Raw genomic sequence first — 22711 nt, forward strand, 5'->3', positions numbered from 1 at the left:
GGTTAGCATTCTAAAGAGATGAATGATGATGACGGTCAACAGGAACTCCCTGATTTCATCTGGTACCAGCAGATAGAATCAGACTTAATACCACGCATAGCTCTCGGTCGGAGCTGGAATTGCACATTTCTTTCATCGCAGATTTCTACCAGTAACAGTGTCGGCCCAATTTCCATGTAGGCTTCATTGATGCAGTGCCAGAAGCTGGGGGAATGCTTTCATCTCGTAAGGGAATGCTTTACCGGATGCAATACTGTGCAGTAGTAGTCCCTGTAGTGCTGTAATGTACGGCGTACTGTTTGTACACAGTGCGCACCTGCGGTTAGGGTCCTAAGAGTGACGCCAGGCATCGCAGTCTGGAGTGGCCTTCCAACAACGAATTACTACCTAGTAATCCAGTATTGAGTCGACTTCGTGGGACAGCGTTCCTTCGCAAGCCCAACGGCATTGCGGTGTTCTTCATAGCTCTTATTGCACCAAACACTCTTATCCACCAGCGAAACCCGCGTCGACAACACCCGTCTTTCGTTTCACGACCCGAAACCCGTCCTTCCATCGTGTTGAACCCTCCCACATGGCAGCCTCGTGATCGGAGACCACCAACGCACCTCCCTTCCCAACAGGCGCCATGGACAAGATCCTGGATGAAAGCGCGGCTCTCGACCATGTCCTCCTCACTCAGGATCCGGAGCAGTACGACAAACTGGCGGCGGCTCTCTCTTCCAAACTCCGAAAGATCCCACTAGAAGATCTAGCAGCCACGCAGGATATCCTTACTGTAAGAGCGCATCCTAAGATATGCTGTCGGAAGAGACTGATCTTGGATTAGGCTATTTCCCCAGCTAGCCATACGATACTCTACCTCTACGCCTTATTGGCAACAATCGAAGCCTCCTCCGCAAACGGGAGAGGTGTCCCCCGACAACTACCACCCACCGTCCTTCCCGAAGCACCGTTATGGCCTCATATTGTGCAGACCCTCCTCGACTTCGATCCTATTCAGGTGCGATACTGCGGCCCCCAGTTGACGCGCCTGGTGGATTATGTTGCCTGGGGCGCAGAACAGACCTCAAACTACATACCCGCCATACAGCTGCTCCATCATGTCATCCTGCGGCTCGACAGCACCGCGTCCACTCTTACTTCCACCCATCGATCGTTCATTCGGCTCTGTCTGCTTTCACAGGCATACAGCGAAGCTATTGACATCCTGGACAGACCGATCTATCACATCCCTACCACCCAAGTCGACCCGCGCACCTACAAATACCTCTGCAGTAGCTCCGACCCGACCTGGACGTATCTGACCTCAGCAACTGGTCTCACACATCCTGTGTCGAGTCGCACGTATCTCGAATACTATCTATTGGGTGGGATGTGCTACCTGGCCATGAGACGATACAAAGATGCCTTGTTTTTTCTAGAAGTGGTCATCACAGCTCCAGTGCTACAAAATGTCGCAAGCTCAATCATGGTGGAAGCATACAAGAAGTGGCTTCTCGTGGGTCTGTTGCTCAGAGGAGCAGCACCTTCAATACCAAAAAGCGCCAGCCAATCAGCCATGAAGCATATCCGGGCTGCTGCCAAACCATACGAGTGTGTCGCAGATGCCTTCAAGGTCGGCAATGCGCAGAAACTACGCGCCGAAATCGAAGCGGGTGGCAATATCTGGCAAGAAGAAGGAAACTACGGTCTCATGGTCGAAGTCTTCGAAGCGTTCCGGAAATTCTCCGTCCTTAGACTCGGCCGAACGTATGATGCGTTACCCATCAGCGAAGTGGCGAGACGAACTTCACCGGACGCCTCCAACGTGGATGAAACGAGAGTATATCTCGAGACCTTGATAGCCGGCGGCGACGTCAAAGCAGCCATCTCGGACGCTGACGGCACCAAAGACCAGATCCTCCGTTTTCAACCGGCAGCGACGACTTTCAAGCCTGAAACAGAATATGAGAGACATTTGGCCGTGCAGACGCGAGAATTGAAGAGTCTGCTCGGCCACATCCAGGACACCGAACACCGGATGGAAGTCAGCAAGGAGTACATCGACTACCTGAAAAAGCTGAAAAAGGCGAAAGACGAGGAAAAGAAGAACCCCGTACTCGGGGCCAGCACCGCTCGCACAGCGACCGCAGCGGACGACGTTGACGAGGACATGATGGAGGAATATTAGGACTAGTGTCTCCCAGCGGCGAAGAGGCGAAAAATACAAGACTAGAACTCAGTCGCCGTGTCATGTCTACGACATCAGATCAGTGTGTTGCCAAATAGGCATTCGTGATAAGCCGTGGCAGTGGCAGTAAGTACACGAAGAACCTAGGGAATGGTCCACCAACCTCCGATCGGGAGTGGACTTTTCTGCCAAACGTGTTGAGCGATTCAGAAGAAGCGTTTGATACTATCTACTAGTGCTAGTACTCCAATGAGAACTAGGAACCCTTGAACTCTTGGAGATGAGACGAGATGAGATAACGCGAGAAATCGTGAGCCTTGATGATAGATGGTACAACTATTCCCCCGTCTCGCTGCCAGTACGCATTTCCTGCAGTAGTATTAGCCGTTCATTCCTGTCGAGTCTACCTATCTTGTGTCTTAAACTAGGAGAAAAGCACACAAGCAACTTGAAGCATAAGGTACGGTAAGGTAGCCCCGCGACGGTGTCGGTGTCGGTGTCGAACAGGTTGTTGTGCGGGATTTGTGCGAGTCGTCGGTACATCCAATGCACAGTTCGCAATATACTGAGGGACACAGATTGATGCTGACGCGCAAAGATCGGCTTGACATCGCAGTCATGACAACGCCATCCAGTGGTGACCACATACTAGGTAGTACTACAATCATCCGCGCAAATGGTTTCCATCAGAGGTCAGTGGGGGAACGAAGTTTCTCATTCCTGTAGCTACATATACATAGGGACATCGTGCTCAATCTCGCCTATACATCTCGGTCCTGTCACTTCGACCGCCCCGAAACGAAAGAAGACCTCCCCTCCGAAGATGCTTGCACAGGGAAGTGACACCATCCCACGCCCCTTCCCCTACTCCTCGACCATATCAAAGAGTGGACAAGAATAGTGGCGGGTCAGATCTGGTCGAGATGCGTTACGATTGTTGTGGTCGACTGGGACGTGAATGTGGAAGCAAAACGCCGAATCCAGAACGCCATCCAAACGAAAGGCGGACGAGTGGTGGTGAACAATGAAGGTGGGTTGTTCGCATTGACATTGTTTTATGGAATATAGATGCAATTTTTAGGCGGTGGCGCTGGCCCCGGTATCCGTCGTTGCCGTCACCTGTTCGATCTCAATCTTAGGCATCTGCGCCGAAGAGCTGCCCAAGTCCGTAGCCCTAGCCTTAGGACTGTTCATGTTGGTTAGTAACAGGACGAGCCAACAGGGTAACTGATAAGACTTACTTTTTCTGGTAATAATTCGAGATGGCGGACTTGATGGCATCCTCGGCCAACATGGAACAATGCAGCTTGACAGGCGGAAGACACAACTCTTTGGCAATCTCGGTGTTCCGGATCTTTCCTGCTTGCTCCAAGGTCATGCCGCGGACCAGTTCAGTCAGATACGAGGACGAGGCGATGGCCGAACCGCAGCCAAACGTCTTGAACTTGACATCGGAGATGGTCTGGGTGTTCGGGTCGACTTTGATTTGCAGTTTCATCACATCGCCGCAAGCTGGGGCGCCAACGAGGCCTAGAAGATGAGAGTCCGCGGTCAGTAACAGTTGGTAAAATTGTTGAGGCCTTATCGACCGAAGCCCGGATAGTCCGAGCGAGGATCGGACATAAGCTCAGTATTACTCACCAGTACCAACATCGACCGCAGACTTGTCCATGGAGCCAACATTTCGCGGGTTCGAATAGTGGTCCAACACCTTCTCATGGTATGACCGTCTCTGCGATGGCTGCGAAGCGGCAGGTCTGAGGAATGGCGAGGCGGTCTGGGAGGCGAGAGAGGGTCGGACGGAGGCCTGGACCGAGGTGGAAATCGCGCGAGGGACGCTGAACAGAGCTCGTCGAGACATCATGTGTGCGGGTATCGATGATCGTGTTGTTTGTATGAAGTATTCCGGTGGTTCTTCGATAGATTGCAGAGTTCGATCGTGGGTTGTATTTGCGTGAGTGAGTGGTAGGTTGTTAGGTTTAATCTTTCGAGGGTCGGCGCAGGATGATAAGTAAATGATTGACGACAGAAAGATCGGGAAGAGAGGGGACGCAGGCTCTTCTCTGAGTGGCTGCAATGCACGTGACATATGCGCTAGTCTACTCTTGGCTATGACGTCTTATCTCCGTCGCGACTTCCTCGAATCGGTGAATGAAATCCTCAGGCGAGGCAGGAACCGCGTCGCACCAGAAAAGTGTTTACATGACACTGCAGAGAACTTCAACGATTGTTGACTTCTATCACGCTCAGGAATTGCGAAGAACTGATTCTCTCTCAAGGAGTTCTTCTCTCCATGGCTCCCAGAATGAGAAAACGCAAGTCTGCTGCCATCGTGCGCGACGATAGTGACGTCGACGTGGATGTGCCGCCGAAGCGCGCGAAAGACGCCTCAGGGAATCCTTTTCAACCGGACACGAAACCACAGACAGACTCGGACGGAAACACATTCTGGGAGATCTCCAAGAATCGACGCGTGACTATTTCAGATTTCAACGGCAAGAAGCTGGTCAACATCCGAGAATACTATCAGAAGGACAATGAATGGCTACCAAGCAAAAAGGTATAGCTTCAAGCCTGATAGCCATAGCTTCAAGTTGCTGACCAGGTTCAAACCAGGGGATCTCGATGAGCCTCGCGCAGTATTCCGCCTTCATCGATATCATGCCTCAGATAGAGGGACTGCTCCAGAAACAAGGCGAAACAGTACCACGACCCGATTACAGTGGCATCGCTCCAGCCGCAGCATCGCAGAATGGCGGGCAGGAAAACGACGACGACACCAATGTCAAAGAAGAAATGGACTCCAAAAAGGCCAATATCGAAGCAACTAGCGATGAAGAAGAGTGAAGCCATCCGTTGTGGCAATATGAAGAGTCGAACCCGATCAAAATGGCATACGCCCACCAGTCCATTCGAGGTGATGTGAATGCACCGAGAGCACGAAGTCACTGCCAACAATTGGCTTAATAGATTGAAGAGCTAGTGGCTCGATGGTACGTTATCCTGGCGTTTTCGATCCCAAGAACCTGCTGACCACATAAGCTGCAGACCGGACTGATCTGTATCAAGAAGCCTCGCACAGCAGCGTTCACGAACTGCTCTCCCATTCGGCCAACCGGGAAGCCAAGCTGCCCTTCTTCCAGTGCTTCTCATAATCCTCCTTGAGTTCGACCTTGGACTTTTCACCGACTTTGCCATAGCCGCCGCCACCAGGTGTCATCTAGAGGACATGTTAGCGCTGCGGTCAAACAAGTCATGTCTGGCAAGACAGGAACAGGAACTTACCACGATGATTCTCTCACCAGGCTGCATACTGGCGGTGTTCTTCGCACCGAGGTTGATATGCCTCCATTCGAACTCATCGTTCTCACCCTCTTCTCTGCGCTTCCCTTCATGCTCACCCCCAACCCCTCGTTTCTTCGCTTTCTTGACCTTTCTGACCCAAATGTTCTTCCCACATAGAGCATCTCCTCCACCGTGCAGACCGTATGGGTGATATACTCTCCTTTCACTGAGGATGCTCACCTGCACAGGAATCCTGAATTCAATATCTCGAATGACACCATCACCACCTCTGTGCTGTCCAATTCCGCCACTTCCAGCTCTGAGACCGAATTCTCTCAAAATCACAGGATAACGTCGTTCGAACACTTCAGCATCCGTGATTCTCGTGTTCGTCATGTGGGTATGGACACCGCTGGTACCCTCCCAATCTTTGCCGGCACCGCTACCGCCAGCAATGGTTTCGTAATATCCAAAACCCTTTTTGGCCGCGCCGCCTTTTACGTTCCCTCCGAAACCAAAGGTCAAGTTGTTGCAGTCTCCTTGACTGGCCGCACAGGCTTCGAAGCATTTGAACACCACGTCGGTAACGCGTTGGCTTGTCAGCACGTTTCCACCGACCACTGCAGCTTTCTCGCTCGGACTGAGGAAACTGCCGGGAGGGATGCGCACGTCAACGGGTTTCAAGCATCCCTGGTTCAGCGGAATGTCTTGGTCAATCAGACACCTCAGACAGTAGATGATGGCTGAGTAGGTCACAGCTTCTGGGGCATTGATGTTGCCGTACACTTCAGGGCCGGTGCCCTCGAAGTCGAACACTGCTTCTCCTTTGTGCGGATCAATTGTGACTCGTAGAGATATAGGACTTCCATCATCCATATAGTCCGTGGCCTGGAGATCTTGCCCTTCAAAGCGCTTGCTTACGTCCTTCAACAGCTCACGCACTGATCGTTCAGCGTTCTCTTGAATATTAAGCATGTAGAACTGCACGACATCCTCGCCATACTCCTCGATTAGGGCACTGATGAGACCAATGCCCTTTTGGTTCGCCGCGATCTGTGCCTTCAAGTCGTTCAGATTGTCCGCCAAACAACGGGTCCCGCTACACTCCGGATACTGCGCCGGCTCATCGTAGAGAAGCTCTGTGATACGCTTCTCGTTGAAATGGCCTTCGGAAACGAGCTTCTCCGACTTGATCGCCGCGCCCTCCTGGTACAGTTCGCGCGAATGTGGCGGCATTGACCCCGGCAATATGCCTCCAATATCTGCGTGGTGGGCTCGGGAGGCCACGTAGAATAAAATCTCTCCGGACGGTGAGAAGGCAGGCGTGACAACGGTGATATCGGGCAGATGGGTACCGCCGTACTCTGGATGATTGGAGACGATCACGTCGCCCCTGTTCAGCTTCCCCTTCCAGATCTCCGCTTGCGTCCGCACGCAGGTGGACATGCTGCCCAGGTGGACAGGCAGATGGGGTGCGTTGGCGACCAGGCCGCCCGCGGAGTCAAACAGGGCGCAACTGTAATCCAGACGCTCCTTGACATTAGTCGAGACAGAAGTCTTCTGCAGTGCCCGACCCATCTGCTCCGCAATCGCCATGAAGCGATGCGCGAAGATGGACAACAGGATCGGATCTACCTCTTTGGCGTTGGCCTTGCTCCCACTTCCCTCGTCGCCGATGTTGATCACCACGTGCGTCTCGATGACCAGCGCTGACGCGCCCGGCGACACGACAATGGTTTGCGTGCCGTCGGCGATGATGGCCGGGCCGGCAACGCCCGTGCCGACCTCGAGATCCTCAAGCTTGTAGATCTTGGTGTCTTTGCGACCGCCCTCGAAGTAGACCTGTGAAGTGGCGTAGACCTTGTCCTGGGCGACGTCTTTCGGCTTGACCTCTTTCAATTGCTGATCGACCGTCTTGGGCATGCCCTCGAAAGACTTGCCGATGCCACGGACTCGGACGTCGTCGACGATGACGTCCCGGTCCGGCAGCGTGAAGCCGAACTCTTGCTCGTGTTGGCGCACAAACGCCGCGCCGAACGCCCAGTCGTCGCCGTCGTAGAGTTCCTTGGCCTCTTCCTCGCTGGGCTTGATCACCATCAGGGCCGACTCAGTGCCGCGGTACCGCATGTTCAGGTACTCCTCGAACACGATGGAGTCGTCATCGAAGCCTTGGTCTTGCAGCCGTTTGCGAGATCGCTGTTTGAGCTCGTCCATCTTCGCCTTCAATGCTTCTCTCGATCCGCCTTCCATGTCCCAGACGTGGGAGGCCGGGACCTGGCTCTCGTCGACGACATCCGCCAGAGCCATGCCATAAGCCGACAGGACCGACGAGTAGCGATGGATCAGGATCTGTCTGATCCCCAGAGATTCCGCTATGGCGACGGCATGTTGGCCTCCTGCGCCCCCAAACGTGGCAAGACGGTGGTGCGAGGTGTCGTGGCCCTTTGCCTCGGTCAGGGATCGGATGGGCCTCGTCATCGTCTCGTTGGCGATCTTGATGAATCCGTAGGCCACCTCATCGGCGGACATGCTCTTGTCTGTCTTGCTGTTGATTTCTTGCGTCAAGTCTTCGAAAAGCTTCTTGCTGGCTTCCGGGTCGAGCCCCTCGTTCTCATGCTTGCCAAAGATCTTCGGAAAGAAGTCGGGCAGGAGGCGGCCGAGGAAGAGATTGGCGTCGGTGACGGTGAGCGGACCACCTTTTCTGTAGCACGCAGGTCCGGGATGAGCACCGGCCGACTCGGGACCGACCACGAACAGGCCGTTTCGGAAGAACAGCCGGGATCCGCCTCCTGCGGCGACCGTGTTGATATCTAACTGAGGCGACTGGATTGTGACTCCAGCGGTGGTGGTTTCAAAGACATGTTCATACCGCCCAGACCCGTATCTGCTGACATCGGTGCTGGTGCCGCCCATGTCGAACCCAATGACTGGAATCTTGGTCTCCGGATCGTAGGAGGTCAAAGCGTAGCCGACCACGCCGCCTGCCGGCCCGGACAAGATTGCACGCAGACCGGAGAACTTGTCGACATCGACGAGACCACCGTCGGACTGCATGAATTCGCATCTGGCGCCTCTATCGCCCTTCTCGTGCTTGACGCTCTCGGTACCGAGGCCGCCCTCGAAGCCGGCCTGGAAGCCAGAAATGTATTTCTTGATGGCGGGCGTGAGATAGGCGTCTGCACAAGCCGACGTTGCTCGCGGGACGAGTTTGATCATGGGCATCAACTCATGGCTCAGACTCACATGCTGGAAACCAATGTCGTGGGCCAGTTTTCCAAGCAACGCCTCGTGAGCGGGGAACGTGTACCCATGCATCAGACACACGGCGATACTGCGGAAGCCTTCGTCGTACAAAGCCTTGAGCTGCTCTTTGATGGTGGCCTCCTCTGGCCGCTTCAGGATCCGGACAGCCTCGCCGGACAGACCCTGCACGAGATCGTGGCTCTTGTAGTCCTCGTGCCTGGCCTCGATTTTGGTCTGCGTCCGTTCAGGGTCTTCGGCGTAGTCTTCGAGGGTTACGCGTTCGTCGACCTCGACCACCTTCTGATACAGCACGTCCGGCCGGCGGATGGCCAGGTCGAAGATCTTGGGGCGCGACTGATTGCCGATTTCCAGACAATCCTTGAACCCGCGGGTCACCACCATGGCCATCTTCTCGCCCTTGCGTTCGAGCAGGGCATTGGTGGCCACCGTCGTGCCCATCCGGATGCTTTCGATCTTGCTGGTGTCCAGGGCCTCGCCTCGCGGGATCTGCCGGCCCGTGAACTTCTCCATCAGGCGTCGGATCCCTTCGAGAGGCGCATCGTCGTAGTTGCCGGGATCTTCTGATAACAGCTTGATGATTATATCATCTTCCATGCGTCCCGTGCCTGGGTTTCCCACACAGTCGGTAAACGTGCCGCCTCGCTAGATCAGGTATGCTGGTTAGTTTGGCCTTCTCTTGAGGAAATCACAGGCTGGCGTAGCGTGTGTGGCTCACATCTATGGCGATCCGGATGCCTCGTTGGGCGCCTCCCGCGGTCCCCATGGCGGATGAATCTATTCCTGCCTGCCAGTGGCTCTGAGTGAGATCTCCAGAATTCGAGGATCTTCAACAAGACCACGGAATCTAATGCTCTCCAGATAGCCTCATGGGATACTGCAAGTAGCACTACAGTTGTGCAATACAGCAATGGAGAAGTCCGCTGGTCAAGACGAATATAATTAATAAGAAGGTAATCCAGAGCAAGATGTTGATGACTACATAGGTACGTAGTGATTTACACTCCACCCACAGCTGCTTTATACACCTTAATTCAGTTCTACTGACAATCTGAGTTGCATTTCACATAACAATAAGCATCAATTCTTCTCTGTGGTTGTGGTCGTGGAGACCGAATAGACATGTTCTGTTCGAATCCGTCTATAAACACTGCAGTCACATCGCCGCTCTGTTGACTCTGCCTCAGCCTGAGGCGGCTATACCTGGCCTCCCAGTCGGTTGTTTGTCCTTCTATTACTAAGTAGCTGTATATGTGAATTGATGCAGTGAGCATAGCTTCGTGTCTAGAAGATAGATCCTTCATGTCCGTGTTAGGGTGACCGGTTAAGTGATGGGGGATATGACAAAGCAATTTTGTAAGCAAGATAGATTTGATGCTGTGTGGGTATATATATATTATACCCAAAATGTGGGGCAACAAATCCTCTGTGGCGCAATTGGCTAGCGCGTCTGACTGTTAATCCTACATCAATCAGTCCGTCACCCTCACTCGTTCTGAAAACGAAAGAAAATACTAACAATTCGTAGGGAGGTTGGTGGTTCAAGCCCACCCGGAGGAGGCATTTTCTTTTTTGGTTTTGGCAACTTTGTTCGTCCTATTTTCTTTTTATATATACTACCTGTAGTAGTGGGTGGTGCGCTACGAAGTAGAACGAAAGGGTGCTAGCGGACTTAGCATCAGAGGAATTCTTATCTTACGGTGGAACACGACAGTAACAACGGCTGTTATGTATTCAATGGATGTACTAGGTATCTACCAGGCGTAGATGCATCTAGTTACAAATGAATTCATAGTCATCACCTTGTGTGTTTGATGACCTCCAGAGTGCGTGCAAAGAAAGAGTCCAAGTTTTCCGTAACTCCTCGCTCCAGTAAACGACCAATGTCTCGCTCTGATGATCCAAATTCCCATCATCATATCAAGCACAGATACCTACAGGTATGTACTTGTCGAGGCACCAACACAGAAGAAATCTCATCATCTACATCGGCTTGTTATGGTTGGAACATTCGTCATTGTTCTGAGCTCGAGCGTTTGCTGTTAGACGCTCTTTGTGAACCACGCTCTCCACCCTTGGTCACGCAGTGCTTGACGATCCAGGGATGTCGAAGGACGTCTTCGAGAGGAATTCTCATCTCAGGGTCAAGAACAAGCAGCTGTTTGGGTCAGTCAAGGTCTATTACCACAAAAGGATTCGAGCGGAGACTTACACGTTGGATAAGGTCTTTGGCTTCTGCACTCACAAAACTCGGAATAGTCATGTCGCCGCGAGCAATTCGTCGCTGTGTCATGATCGGCGTATCTTCAAATGGCGCCTCGCCAACCAGGAATTCATAGGTGAGCACACCTAAACTCCAGAGATCCACCTTTTCAGTGTAAAAATTATCGGAGCTGCCGGGCTTGAGCATCTCCGGTGGAAGGTAATCCAAGGTGCCGCACATGGTCTGTCTCCGATTGTTTGGAGCGTGGACCGACCAGCCAAAGTCCGAGATCTTGATCTCGCCGTGTATCCCCACCAGGATGTTTTCGGGTTTGATGTCCCGATGCATGACATGCTTCTTGTGTAGGTATTTGAGTGCTGCAGCCATTTGAGCAATGTACTGCGCCGCTTTCCACTCGGGAAATCGGTTTTCCTTCCGGAGATGCTTGTACAGCTCCCCTTTGCCGGCGAATTCCAGGATGAGGAATATTCGCTTGCTGTCGTGGAAATGCCCGAACAGCCGCAGGATGTTGGGGTGTCTCAGATTCGACTGGATTTCGATTTCTCGCCGCACCTGCTTCTCGACCTTCCCCTGTTGCAGCTCGGATTTATGGAGGACTTTCAAGGCGCAGACAAATCCCGACGACCGCTCTCTGGCTAGATACACACGACCAAACTTTCCCTTCCCCAGGGGCTTTCCGATCTCAAACATGCCCAGGTGGAATTGTTTGGGAGCTTGTGGCTGATCGAAGAAATTCAACGCCGCCCCTTGTTTATGTGCTGCGCCGTTGTGGTCTTCGGATGTGCGTGACGAAGTCACGGCTTTCCGCACCGGCGATGGAGGTAGTGTAGGCACTGTGGTTGTGGTTGTGGTTGTGACGGTCGTGACATGAGCAGCGTTTTGTCTCGATTCGTTCGAGGCTTGAAGTGCGTATTTCACCAGGTTCGGCCGCGTCTGGCTTTGGGGGAGGCTTGCGATAGTTCCTTGACAGGCTGCCTAACAATCATCACCGTCAGCATTGCCAGGAGATTGTCACGGCTTGCGAGTTGTACATACCTTTGACTTGAGCATAGTGCCCGTAGGCGCTTCGTTCTCATCGTGCACGGTAAGATGTTCGAAGCGAGCTTCTAGGGTTTTGGTAGCCATCTCTGCTGATGCGACAACGCGACGCTGTCCACTGGAGCGAGGTATAAACTTGGGACGGCGGTTGTTTGCTGTCGCAGGCTCTATGCTGGGTGTTGTTAGTCGTAGCTGAAGGTCAGAATCAGATTTCAAGCAGAGATTGAGGTGCAATATCTAGTAGTAGCAGTAGTAATGCGACGGGGCGAGACATGCAGTGCCAGTGCACGGGGTAAATAGTGCGCAGTCGGCCAGGCAACCGGCGCCGCTCTATTCCCCGCCTCGCTATCGATACCTACCACTCTCTCTACTAGTACTTGTCCCAGGCTTCAGGCGTGGGAGACGAATGAGACAGTTCTCTCTGATCCTGCACCTCAACTACAAGGCTCTGATGAGCCTGTAATACGAACTACGATTTCACGAGTATTGTCGCTCTCGTCGTCGTTCTGACCTATCTTTGGCAACTGACGGTTGAAGCACTAAAAGCCTCCCAACGACCTCGCCGTGACCATGGCTCTCAATGGCCATGGAACCGGCCACTCTATCAACACAAACTTCCCCTCTCCCTCCGCTGCTCCTCCCCGAACATTCTCCATCGAGGGCTTCCGAGTCATGACCCAGAAGTTGCCCATCCTGAAGGCCAGGCCCATCGAAGAAATGACCGAGAAACTCGGAATAGCTCCTCCGGAAATGATCTTCGGCGACAACTTCGTGTCTATTGAACACCCGTCCTCTGGTTGGGGAATCAAATTCGATGCTTTCGGGGCTTTGGACCGGGTTGACAAGACAGGAGAGAAGAGATTGAAGGTGGCCTATTCAAAAGAATGGCAGCAGAGCAGAGAGGACACGCATGATATCAAAGAGGTGGTCAAGCCGTTTGACTGGTCCTACACAACTGACTACAAGGGAGAGCTAGCACCTGAAAGTCCTCCATTCAAAGAGTCCACGGAGCAGATCCCGCTAGAGTTGTTGAAGAGACCAGATCCCATTCTGTTCTTCGACGATGTCATCCTCTACGAAGACGAGCTGGCCGACAATGGCATCGCAATGCTCTCCTGTAAGATCCGAGTCATGCCTGCACGGTTACTCCTTCTCTGTCGTTTTTTCATGAGACTTGACAATGTGGTGCTGAGGGTGCGGGATACCCGGGTCTACATCGACTTCGAGAAGAAGGAAGTAATTCGAGAATACGTTGAGAAGGAGAAGGCATACGACAAGGTGCGCGACGAATTGGCGGGCAGAAGAGATGATGTCGCTGCTGTTCTGAGAGACGCCAATCAGGTCGCCAATCTCCTGCCAGTCGTTGGAAAAACCCTCGAACAAGTTGAGTTGACCAAGTGAAGCATCTGAGGTCGATGCAGTCCGCCCCGAACGGGATCACCGTACGTGCCAGCTGCCTTTGCTCACTCAGTTTACAACAGCCCGATATCCAAAGCCACGGCAAAGAGGTTGGTGGCAGAACTCTCAAATACCGTGGAGGCGGCCACTCTTTTGACGTCTTTGGGGGCCAGATATCCATGATGAAGACAACGGGTCATTGCTATCGGCGAGGCCATCGAAAGGGCCTTCATGTTGTCCACCTGCCTCATGCAGACTATATCGCACTCCCGCCAGTACCCAGTTGTAGAGACGATAGAGACAGTCCTGCTCGTGTCGGCAGACGGACGTCGTACCGGGGCCGACACACGTTTGCCTCGACATGCGCGCTCACACCTGCAGCTTCGCGACGCGTCCAAGAGTTGGTCGGTAGCTGCCAGACTTCCAGACCTATTTCGGCAGATCATGACGACCTCGCTTTGCATAAAGAGGCGGGCGACGATGAAAGCTTGACTTCATCTGTTCGACGCTCGACAATATTGCCGAACCAATCGACTCGACTGTCTCAGCTTCGCCTTCTCCGAAAGGCTGCAGACATGCCGCGAGGCGTCTCACTCCATCCCGGTGAAGTCGCCTGCCAATTTCCGCATCTTCCAAATGAGAGATGCCGTGGCTGTGACACCAACCAATCACAGCGCTTTATCCTCAACCTCCTTTATCTTCGATCCCTCCATCCTTCGACTTTAGCGAGCCTGTTGAAGCCACAATCACAACCACTACACCATCTTCTTCTCCAGCTCACTCCATTACCGGCAGACTTACTGAGCCAAGGGTAGTGCAGATTGGGAGCAAGCTGAGTAACACTCAGTCCGCCCCTCATGGAGAATAGACAATGGATGTCCTTCATCTGCCGCAACTTCGGCATTCTCGCTTTACATTCGAGACTTGATATCTTCCGCAGATACCCTGCCTATTACTCTCCATTGTCACCAAATACAAGTCACACGATTGTTCCGCCTCTCAGTTTCGTGGAATGGGCACATTGAACCCTTGTAGAGCCGTCGGGGCTCTGTTATTCGTCCTTGTGCGGGTAGCCCATGCGTTGCCCTCGGTACCCATTGCGACTGATCCTATTCTGAGTACTGCTACTGTTTCGACAGTTGTGCCTTCACTGGTCACCATCTATTCTGTTGTTACGGCCACGGATGCAGGTGGTGCTGTACAGACACTCACCACCACCGTAAATGGTCAAGAAACTATTGTGGCAACATCTGACAGCGTTGGCGGTGGGTTAGTGACCAACACGATCATCTCAACCGTCTCTTTGCCGACAGATGTGGTCGTCGTCAGCACCGTTGACTATTCAACAATCTTGGGTCCGGACCCAGTGACCACAGTAAGTTTGCAGAAGAGAACGAACTCGACCAGCACAAGGTCACTAGCACCCATACATAGCATACGCCACTGCCAACTCGAGGTCGTCCATGATGCGTTTTGGTCAGATCGCTAACCAGACTCCGTGCAGACTACCGATCCTGCTACAGCTGCTCCCACAATCGCCGAGGCCACGCCAGTGGCTGCTCCAGCTACCACCATACAGACGCCCGTGGAGCCATCCAGCACCTCCGTTGCAGCTATTGTGGCCTCGACTACGAGCGCCGCGACCTCCGACCCTCAAAGCGCGTCATCCACCCCATCAACAACTTCATCCGAATCCACAAGTTCATCACAGTCCAGGACCTTATCTACTGCATCAACTACGTCACCGGGGTCGAGCATCTCGTCATCGTCATCAACATCGACCTCCCAAGGGCTGTCCACAGGCGCCAAGGCTGGTATCGGCGTTGGGGTGGCCATAGCCGTCATCATTCTGGTTTTCGTCGCCTTTTTGCTCGGTCGACGTTACTCACAGCGTCGCAATAGCAGCGCAAACAAAACTTATGACAGTTCCAGGCCTCCTGACGCCGAAGAGAAGAACGTCTTTCAGGCGGGACTTCCCTACGAGCATACGGGATCGCGACGACACTATGGTGGGGCTCCGGGGAAAGGCCATTATGTTTCGGACTTGACGATAGAAGCGGAGTCAGAATCCAGCGGAAGATCCCACAAGGGAGTAGGCCTTCATTCGGCCACCGGTCAGCCTGATGCGACAGGTATCTCGGCCCTCCCTCAGGTCGAAGAGAATGACCAAATGTATATCGGAGTACCCTCGCATATGTCCGGATCGAAACGGTGGAGTATGAAGGAATATGAGAAGTGATCATTGCGAACGCGGAGATCCAATGTATTCAAGCACGAATGTCACCTTCAAAGTATTTGTAGTGGAACAACAGATCTGGTCGATAGAGCGGAGCCGGGGGATTTCCAAGTATCATGAAGGACTTGTATCACGACAAGAGGCATCTCTCCCTGCATCAAGTCAAACCAACCCGAACTAGGGCATTTCCACTCCCAGCGCTAATGCTTCCAACTACCAGAGTCCGACAAGACTACTTCATGCTAAGATCGAGTCGCAAAGGAGCAGCGAGGACGTCCTGCACGTGGACAGTACCACGGACGCGGGTCACTGAAGGTCGTCGGGCCCCTTGGACCGGCTTAGAGCGCCAAATCTGGAAATTGTGGTCCCAAGTGTCGATCTCTCCGCGATCCGAGGTGTCATCTGGATCTTACGCTGAGACGTTTCGAAACCGGCACGGCTTCATCCCCACTTTAGGCGGGAGACTTGGATCGGCGAAGCTTTTCAAAAGTTCGTGTTCGGCTCTGTTGATAACGATGCTACGAGGGATGGGGGAGAGGGGAAGATGGAATACGGCATGTGCTGTGGATTGTGTAGGCGAGGCAGCGACGTTTTCTCGAGGATGTGGCTGGACTTGAACAACTCGTCAGGGTGATGGATTTTATCTGTCGGCTCCGCCGTTCCAGGCAATCAATGTTCGACATACCTTAGTTATCCTGTTTCGCCGCTCGTACCGTGTGTGATACAACTGCTTTTGGGCGAGGCTTCTTCAGACGCAGCCTGATATAGACACGGAATGGGACTAGCGTGCCAAGACCCGCCACGATGTGCGGTCACGTGATCTGAGCTCCAGCCCCGGTTGAAGTTTGGGCGATTCGACGCCTTCGCCTTTCAAAGTTCCCTACGACGTCTATCTCGACAAGTTTTCATCCTTGTATCAATATCTGGGTTGTATACTACGCTATCCGGGACACTGCAGTACGGACTTGTCGCTAACGAGGGTCAATCAACTCCGATCGTTCTCTCCCGCGCGTCTCAGGCCGTTCTGCGACGGATGGTCCACGATGCCGGCCTTACTGGAGGATCCAGAGTCGCCCGTGATTTACCGGCAATCGGGCCAGGCGCCGTATCCAACCTCAGACAACCCGCAGATCCCTTCGTCGATATTTCCCAGGCCCGTCACCCTGCGCGATCGCGTTACCGTGGCGACCTTGATCCCCTTCTTTTCCCCGGATGCAGTGCCCAAGCGGCTCCTCAACTACCTCGCGGACAATCTCAATCAAGAGATTGAACGTGGGGACACTTATCCGATGATCAATCCTCTGCCCGTGGAAACGTTCGGACCCTACTGGTTCGGCAACTTCGGTGCGATCATGGTCCTTGGGGACATTGGCGGCGTCGAAGCTGTCTCTGAAATGGATCGCAACGGTGCCGACTGGAATAAACTCTGTCTAGGCAGCTTTTACGTCAAGCCCAATTATCCCGGTCGGAGCAGTCATGTGTGTAACGGCGGGTTCCTTGTCACTCCAGCGGCGCGCAACAAAGGTGTAGGCAAATCGATGGGCCAATGTTACCTGGACTGGGCGCCTCAACTGGTAAGTCGTCCTTTTTGGGAGGAAGTCGTTCGGACCCGAGGCTGATTGTCCGTCAGGGCTACACATATTCAGTCTTTAACCTAGTATATGAAACGAATACGGCGTCCACCCGAATATGGGACTCTTTAGGATTTAAGCGCATTGGACGGGTTCCCGGGTGTGGCCGCCTGAAGTCGTCCAGCGAACTGGTGGATGCCATTATCTACGGCCGGGACCTCAAGGCGGAGGGCGAGACGGATCAGTCCGAGGAACGCTTCGACAAAATCCGCTACTACCTCCGACATCAGTTGTATCCCCAGGGCGCCGACCGCTCGGAGAAGAGCCGACTCCGGAGCGCGGCGACGCACTATAAACTGGTAGGTGGCCAGGAGGGCGTGCCGGAGAAGTTATTTTTAAAGGACAAAGAAGTCATCTCGGATCCGCAAGCCCAGTACGAGATCGCCAAACAAATACACGACCAAGCGCATGGCGGGATCAACAAGACCACCGCCATCATTGCGACCAAATACCACTGGATCCGGATCAAGGAGACGGTCAGCCATGTGATCAAGAACTGTCCCGAATGCAAAGACGTCAACAAACCGCCCATGATCCGTGCCGAGAACAGACCGGGCCGAAGTAAGACGATCGATGAAGCTCCTCCCTCGTTACAGGAAATCACCCAACCGCCGCCCGTGCCCGAGGTCCAACCCGCCCCCGAGGAGAATCTGGCCACCAATGACATATCCGACCACGATTTCGCGGTGATTCAGCAGCCGATGGATCTGGCCGGCGAACACCTTACCGACCCCAACTCACACTTGCACGCATATGACGAGATGGCCATTGACCCGCAGATCATGGAACAGATCCAGGCGATGGCCAACGAATACGATCAAAACGCCCACGCCTACGTCCAGGCCGGAATGCCGACGTTCGCCGATCCTTCTCACCTGCAGCCTCATCACGATCCGCACGATTTCAACCCCCAACCTCCTGACCATCAATTCATGAATGACACGAATCAAGCCATGCTGGGCCACGATCATGTCATGAATGACGGCAGTTCCGGGACGGGGCTGAGCAACATGCAACCCATGCAACATGTTCTGCCAATGGATTACATCGACCCTTCCAACAACCCGCAGTATAAACTTGAGCAATAGACAGCATCTCGGCGTTCGTGTGGTCGGATGGCGTCGGATGGAGTGAGCTGGACCCCATCCATGGTTGAGACGGAGTTTGATGGATTGATTGGTTTGAACATACCTAAAGCAGCATCATGTCCAGAGCTGGTGGCCTCTTTGCCCCCTCTTCATCTGCTTCTTCTTCTTCTTCTTCCTTCTTGATGAAGGCTAAACTTACCTTTACCCATGTGGGACTTCTATCAGATAGATGGTTGTAGACAAAATGTGATGTGGGCGGTGCGGCGAGGCTTTGCCGCCGCACAAGAGGAGATGTCTATACGAAGAAACGAATACAAAGAATACCAACTGAAGTAATGAACGTATGTCTTCACTCGTATTTGAGAATCCCATCAAGAGATCTGACGAACACCTTTCCTAAAGGGAGCACAGGAGGCAGATACAGGAAGGCTGGGAAATGGTTTGTCTGACAGAAAGTAATCCACTCACTGGCTCATCATTGAGTCGTCGATAAGTTTAAATGGACTGTCAGACAAGAAGATTTCCTGGATGGTGCAGCGAGATACAGATTCCCACTTCAGCAGTCGACACGTTCGCCACGGTTCTTCCACTCCACAATCAACGTCTCTCAGTCCATTGAGCAGTTTGTCTTGCTTGTTTGTCATGATGGCGCATTCCTTACTGTATTCAGCAACATGAGTCCAATTGAGATGGACCCTGGCAAGCCTAGGAAACCAGGCAGACCTCCTCCCCGGTTGCGAACGAAAACCGGCTGCTTCAAATGTAGGGAGCGGCGCAAGAAGTGTGACGAACGGAGGCCCGTCTGTTCAGCCTGCAAGAGACTAGACATCGACTGTGTCTACCGGAAATCGTTGACTCCATCTTCCGCCTCGCCGCAGGTTCATCGCTCGTCTCCCACGCCTCCCACGCCTCCATCGTCTCCATCGTCAGACTCGGTCGTGACCACGCGAAGCGCAGTGACAGAGATAGCAATAGCCAGTCCGCGGTTCACGTCTCTCTGGTCCCGACCCGAAGGCATCAGCACCGAACGCGATTGGAACATCTTTCACTATTGCTCGACCAAGTTCTACCAACTGTTGACCACCCCCGAGGCTACAGCCGAGTTTAGAAACGTGTCAGCCGTCCTCTCTGCTGGCTTCGATGTACCTTGGGTCATGCATGCGGCACTTGCGCCTGCAGCTCTGCATGCCTCCCACGCCGCTTTGATCCCCAAGGCAGATGCCATGGCCTACACACAGAGCGCATTGCAAGGGCTTCGGCAAGCAGTGCAAAATACGAAAAGCCAAGCTGCTTCCAACGAGTCCTTCCTCGTCGCCTCTCTATTCCTTGGCGTGTTCGAAGTGAGTTTGAGGACGCAACTATGGCCGTCATATATGCTGATGCCTGACAGGATTTCTATTCCTCCCCTTCTAGTCAGAGCCTGACTCATTATGGAGCCATTGGGCGCGTCTTAGAAGAACAAGCCGCAGACATCCCTCGTTTCGAGATCGACCAGCTCTCCATCTTCCACCGGACACTACTTGATTCTGTGCTGTATCACTTTTCGACCAGGTTGATCTTTGAACAGGATATCGACGTCATCTGTAGGTCGTTCCCCAGCCAGACGGTCGCCAAATATATTGAGGCACTCGATGCCGACCGCAAAGAAGGTCGACAGCATGCTTCGATCCTACCGGTTCTTGGAAAAACCCCGCCAGCTCTGTTCCTTCAGATCTATCAGATCACGTGGCTCAGCCGACAACTGCCTTTCCATCATGGACATAATTATACGCTTGCTCTACAGTGCTTGACTGAGGTCGATCACCTCCAGGAGACGTGCGCTATCTTCGATACCAAGGACACTTTCGGGAGCCAACCTAACCACAGCACAAGGACGAGCGACTCCGCCGTTGCTGCGAAGCTGTACTTCCTGGCCACCCGTATATTCATTATGAAAGTACTCGATCCGGAAGGCGTATGCAGCGGTTCCTCCCAGATCCAGGCTCTTTTGGCGGAAGGCCTCGAACTCCTCACGGTCTACGACGGAAGTGCTCCTTGTGGACAATTCATCTGCTGGCCAATCCTCATCCTGGGCTGTGCGGCTTGTCCTGTGACCACCTCGGAAACACAAAACAGCCTGTCGTATACTCCAGAAGAGGCACTTCGATCGGAAATGCGGAGCTTGATCCAAACCCAACTCCTACAGATCTGGAAAGTATCTTATTCTGGCCATGTGCGACGCATAGCGGGCGCTCTTGAGAGGATCTGGAAGCTTCCTCGATCGCTGGCCAAACATCCGGAAGAGCTTCTTGCTACCAATCATGAAGCGCAATTCGATGGACTCAATACACTAATTTCAAAGAATGGGGTGGGACACCCGTGATACCTCATGGTGATGGCTGAAAGCACGATCTACACAAGAAAGGGGTTTATGCCTGCTTCAAACAGCCATCGACGATACGGGCCATCTTAAGACATTCCTCATCCCGCAGTCGGCTTGTGAAAACTTGAATTGAGCAAGGTGCTCCATCCAGCACCTCGGGGTTATCTGTGGTTTATTAGTCGATGACATCGGATCAACCGCCGCACAACTCACAGTCGGGTCCGCCTTGTCCTGGTTGCATCTTCATGGGGTGAGGATCTTTTAGTTTCGACGCCTTACCAAAGGGCAGCACACAAGCCGGGTACTGGAGAGTCAGCAGATCGTTCGTCACCCCAAACCCCAAGGCTGGAACTTACATCAAGGAGGTTCAGCAGGCAAGTATAGGGTGGCCACCCAAACGTGTCATGCGGCACCGCTGTGGTCTGCGAGGGAGTGCCGATAACTACGTCGAACTTGTTCTCCAACCATATTTTCCGCCAATCCTCGGCGATTTCCTGCCTTTTCACCGTCAAAACGGCCAACTTGTGCAAGGCATCAACACCTTCGAGACTTGGAACGAATTTATAGTTCCCAGCGTTGGCTGGTCCAAACACGTTCGCAACAGATGGCACCATTGGCTCGCCGCTGGCCTTGATATGTCCCATCGCGGCCCCGGGCGCCAGGGTGAAGAGCTCACACGCAACCTCTGTCGCATCAGCACTGTGGCATTGTTCCGCAGTCAGTTCGATGATCTCATGACCTGCTGCTCGAAGCTTGCCGACGGCTTCGGCCAATACTCTCTTAACGGGAGGATGAAACGGGTAGAGGGGATCCTCGGCCAGAACGCCAATCTTCAGTTGAGGCGGGCTTTCTTTGTCCAAGCGACGCCACGGGACATCCAGCACGGTTGAGTCCAGCGTGGCCGGAGTCGCGTCAATCACGGCTTGGACGAAGATCTCCATAGCCTCGAAATCATTTGTTAGCGGGCCAGCAGCAGCAGTAATGGGCTTTAACCCAGCCAGTGATGGGTTCGCTTGTCCTCCGTACGGAATGCGGGAACTTGTTGGCTTGAATCCATACACCCCACAGCATAAAGCAGGAATGCGGATGGAGCCGGCGACATCGGTTCCCACACCCAACGGTGAGCCTCGGAAGGCGACCAGCGCGCCTTCTCCTCCGCTGGAACCACCGGCGTTCAAAGCCGTGTTGTGCGGATTCAGCGCCCGGCCGAAAATGTTGTTGTCCGAGTCCGCGGTCATGAGCGTCTGAGGGATGTTCGTTTTGACGTACAGCACGGCACCCAGGCCAAGGAGAATGTCGACCAGTGGTGAATTGATTTCGGATTTCTTCCCCAGAAACGAAACGTATCCGATGCTGGCCTCGGTCCCGATGACTTGGAAACTGTCCTTGATACTGACGGGAAGACCGTGCAAGGGGCCGACCAGCTTTCCTTCACTTCGACACTGATCGAGATACTTGGCTCGTTCCAGGCCTTGGTCAAAGAACATCTCTGTGAGACATGAAGTCTGTCCCAATATATCGTATATGTTAGTCGGGTTCGCTTCAGAGAATTGGGGTAGGAGTCTGGGCATGGCTATGGGACTACCCACCAGCTGTTGAGCAATGGCAGCTCTCTTGGAGAACGCCGTGGTCACTTCGAGAGACGACAATTCTCCGGATGCGAGTTTGGCGAGCAACTCGCCGACGGTATAGTCTTCGGTGATCATGATCTCGCGGTCGGATAGGATTCCTGATTTCCGGGGGGTGTCCATTTCAAGGAGCCTGTTTGGCTTCTTGTCCAAAGGGTAATCCAGCGCCTCCAGAATCGACGATGGTAGCTGCCATGCTGCAGGAATGGCTCCTCGACATTGCTTCTGCTTTTGGGCGACCTTGGTCTGCCAGCTGACGTTCTGATTAGACTGGTCGATGGATCCCATCTTGACGTTCGATATCTTGTCTCTGTACCTCAGGTTGTGATAAGCCTTGAAGAATGGTCACCACTATCGCTATCGAGTGATCCCGGGGTAGGTGCGTTG

At 53.4% G+C, this 22711-nt stretch overlaps 10 protein-coding genes across 10 annotated transcripts; 6 read left to right on the forward strand and 4 right to left on the reverse strand.

Annotated features, from left to right (window-relative positions):
• Positions 1 to 628: 628 nt before the first annotated feature.
• On the forward strand, positions 629 to 2173 carry A1O1_03145 (uncharacterized protein; the record flags this gene model as incomplete). Its single annotated transcript, XM_007724052.1, has 2 exons — positions 629 to 778; positions 830 to 2173. The coding sequence occupies 2 exons, from the start codon at positions 629 to 631 to the stop codon at positions 2171 to 2173; spliced, it is 1494 nt and encodes a 497-aa protein (XP_007722242.1).
• A 1077-nt stretch (positions 2174 to 3250) lies between these two features.
• Positions 3251 to 4034, reverse strand: A1O1_03146 (nitrogen fixation protein NifU; the record flags this gene model as incomplete). Its single annotated transcript, XM_007724053.1, has 3 exons — positions 3251 to 3359; positions 3415 to 3703; positions 3815 to 4034. The coding sequence occupies 3 exons, from the start codon at positions 4032 to 4034 to the stop codon at positions 3251 to 3253; spliced, it is 618 nt and encodes a 205-aa protein (XP_007722243.1).
• A 432-nt stretch (positions 4035 to 4466) lies between these two features.
• Positions 4467 to 5020, forward strand: A1O1_03147 (uncharacterized protein; the record flags this gene model as incomplete). The annotated part of the gene is made up of 2 exons (XM_007724054.1): positions 4467 to 4733; positions 4790 to 5020. The coding sequence occupies 2 exons, from the start codon at positions 4467 to 4469 to the stop codon at positions 5018 to 5020; spliced, it is 498 nt and encodes a 165-aa protein (XP_007722244.1).
• A 241-nt stretch (positions 5021 to 5261) lies between these two features.
• Positions 5262 to 9485, reverse strand: A1O1_03148 (5-oxoprolinase (ATP-hydrolyzing); the record flags this gene model as incomplete). The annotated part of the gene is made up of 3 exons (XM_007724055.1): positions 5262 to 5393; positions 5459 to 9364; positions 9438 to 9485. 3 exons carry the CDS (start codon positions 9483 to 9485, stop codon positions 5262 to 5264), a joined length of 4086 nt encoding a protein of 1361 aa, XP_007722245.1.
• Positions 9486 to 10733: 1248 nt separating this feature from the next.
• On the reverse strand, positions 10734 to 12068 carry A1O1_03150 (AUR protein kinase; the record flags this gene model as incomplete). The annotated part of the gene is made up of 3 exons (XM_007724056.1): positions 10734 to 10877; positions 10932 to 11918; positions 11979 to 12068. 3 exons carry the CDS (start codon positions 12066 to 12068, stop codon positions 10734 to 10736), a joined length of 1221 nt encoding a protein of 406 aa, XP_007722246.1.
• A 483-nt stretch (positions 12069 to 12551) lies between these two features.
• A1O1_03151 (uncharacterized protein) lies at positions 12552 to 13382 on the forward strand (the record flags this gene model as incomplete). Its single annotated transcript, XM_007724057.1, has 1 exon — positions 12552 to 13382. One exon carries the CDS (start codon positions 12552 to 12554, stop codon positions 13380 to 13382), a length of 831 nt encoding a protein of 276 aa, XP_007722247.1.
• A 1009-nt stretch (positions 13383 to 14391) lies between these two features.
• A1O1_03152 (uncharacterized protein) lies at positions 14392 to 15618 on the forward strand (the record flags this gene model as incomplete). Its single annotated transcript, XM_007724058.1, has 2 exons — positions 14392 to 14754; positions 14884 to 15618. The coding sequence occupies 2 exons, from the start codon at positions 14392 to 14394 to the stop codon at positions 15616 to 15618; spliced, it is 1098 nt and encodes a 365-aa protein (XP_007722248.1).
• Positions 15619 to 16658: 1040 nt separating this feature from the next.
• Positions 16659 to 18334, forward strand: A1O1_03153 (uncharacterized protein; the record flags this gene model as incomplete). Its single annotated transcript, XM_007724059.1, has 2 exons — positions 16659 to 17189; positions 17246 to 18334. The coding sequence occupies 2 exons, from the start codon at positions 16659 to 16661 to the stop codon at positions 18332 to 18334; spliced, it is 1620 nt and encodes a 539-aa protein (XP_007722249.1).
• Positions 18335 to 19023: 689 nt separating this feature from the next.
• On the forward strand, positions 19024 to 20696 carry A1O1_03154 (uncharacterized protein; the record flags this gene model as incomplete). The annotated part of the gene is made up of 2 exons (XM_007724060.1): positions 19024 to 19674; positions 19725 to 20696. 2 exons carry the CDS (start codon positions 19024 to 19026, stop codon positions 20694 to 20696), a joined length of 1623 nt encoding a protein of 540 aa, XP_007722250.1.
• Positions 20697 to 20742: 46 nt separating this feature from the next.
• Positions 20743 to 22612, reverse strand: A1O1_03155 (uncharacterized protein; the record flags this gene model as incomplete). Its single annotated transcript, XM_007724061.1, has 4 exons — positions 20743 to 20861; positions 20910 to 21000; positions 21053 to 22201; positions 22286 to 22612. The coding sequence occupies 4 exons, from the start codon at positions 22610 to 22612 to the stop codon at positions 20743 to 20745; spliced, it is 1686 nt and encodes a 561-aa protein (XP_007722251.1).
• Between the last annotated feature and the right edge of the window lie 99 nt (positions 22613 to 22711).

This window comes from Capronia coronata, assembly GCF_000585585.1.
Source record: "Capronia coronata CBS 617.96 chromosome Unknown acBCG-supercont1.2, whole genome shotgun sequence".
In the NCBI taxonomy this organism is placed as follows: Eukaryota; Fungi; Ascomycota; class Eurotiomycetes; order Chaetothyriales; family Herpotrichiellaceae; genus Capronia; species Capronia coronata.